This window comes from Gavialis gangeticus, unplaced genomic scaffold (genome assembly GCF_001723915.1).
Source record: "Gavialis gangeticus isolate Ggan-Ray unplaced genomic scaffold, GavGan_comp1, whole genome shotgun sequence".
Taxonomy (NCBI): Eukaryota; Metazoa; Chordata; order Crocodylia; family Gavialidae; genus Gavialis; species Gavialis gangeticus.
The window spans coordinates 42,844,412-42,845,842 of NW_017729031.1; the positions used below are offsets into that span (position 1 = coordinate 42,844,412).

At 73.0% G+C, this 1,431-nt stretch overlaps 1 protein-coding gene across 1 annotated transcript in view; it reads left to right on the forward strand.

The window, feature by feature from the left end:
- Positions 1-1,431, forward strand: part of DES (desmin) — a 10,716-nt gene that overhangs the window by 961 nt on the left and 8,324 nt on the right. The window contains exon 2 of the mRNA XM_019522675.1: positions 1,132-1,192. Coding sequence (XP_019378220.1) covers positions 1,132-1,192 — 61 coding nt within the window. The remainder of the gene's footprint in view (positions 1-1,131; positions 1,193-1,431) is intronic.

Here is a 1,431-nt window from a genome sequence, read left to right on the forward strand (position 1 = left end):
ATTTATAACCCTGTCACCAGCCTTTATTCTGGGAAGGACGATGTCACTGGGGCTGCACCTGCCCAGCACCTGGCCTCACTGGGCAGCCTGGGAAATGGGCCCAGGCGGCAGGGGCCGGGGGAATCCTGGTGCCCCCAGGAGCCAGCACCAGGCCACAGCCCCTGGCCTGGCAGCTGCTGCCTGGTAGAGCCGGGCCAGCCCCGTGGCAGCTGGGACCCGGGCTCTGGGTGCGAGGCAACCTAGTCTCCTGCCCTGAGCCGTCGGCTGCTGCGGGGTGCCGGGCAGGCCAGCCCCATGCAGCGAGGCACCGCCGGTCGTACGGGGCGGGCTGGGCTGGGCCTCGCTGCCCGGGACGGTACGGCCAAGACGGGCCGTGAGGGATGAGGGAAGCTGGCAGCAGTGGGTGGACTCCTCCTGCCTCGGGCCTCGGCCCAGACCTGCCCCCCTGCCCCTGCCCCTGCCCCCGGGTTGGAGGGGCCCAGCCGGGTGGGGCCGTGGAAGCCGGGATCGTCCCCCTCCCAGAGGACGTCGCCCTGATGGAGGGGGCCAGCGGGAACCAGGCAGCTGAGTCAACCCCGGCCATGGGGGGCTAGGGAGGGAGGGGCCCGTCTCTACTTCCACTGTCATGGCCCGTGCCCCCACCGTGTGACCGGGGCGGGCACGTGCCACCAGGGGCCGGGCCGTGGCCTGTGAGCAGGGAACCAGAGGATGTCCCGTGTCCCCAGTGCCCCGTGACCCTTGACCCCCCAATCGGGGCCCCAACCCCCCGCGCCCCCGGGCTGCAGCCTGAGCCCCGTGTGCGCCACTCGGAGCCACGGTGCGGGGTCCCTGCACCCCAAGGGGTCGCGGCTCCAGCTGGGGCTCCGTGCCCCACCCCGCTGGGTCCCTGCCGCCCCCCTCCTTGCCGGCTCGGCCCCGCTCTTGTTCCCCTATAAGGGAAGGGGCAGCCACGCGCGGCGGTGACCTCATGCCTTTGTGCTGCGCTGCCTGTGCCTATACTTGGGAAGGGAGGAAGAGCCCCTGGCCCCCCGCCAGTCCCCCCACTGCAGAGCCAGGCCCCCCTGCCGGGCCCTGTGCCCTGCCCACCCCACACCTGCCCCGGGGGTCCCGCTGACCCCTGCCCTCTCGCAGGCTGCAGGAGGAGATCCAGCTGAAGGAGGAGGCGGAGAACAACCTGGCTGCTTTCCGTGCCGTGAGTCCCTGTGTCCATCCCCCTGGCCGGCCCACGTCCCCCAGCCGGGACCCCTCCCCAGCGCTCCAGCTGGAGCCCCCTCCTGCCCTTCCCCAGAGCCTGGGGCAGGGGACCCCTCCCCATGCCCCCCCCGCCTTTCCCCGGAGCCCTCCCCAGGGCCCCCTCGTGCCCTTCCCCAGAGCCCAGGGTCCTGCCAGGCACCCCCACCCATGGGAGACCCCCATCTGGGCACCCAACCC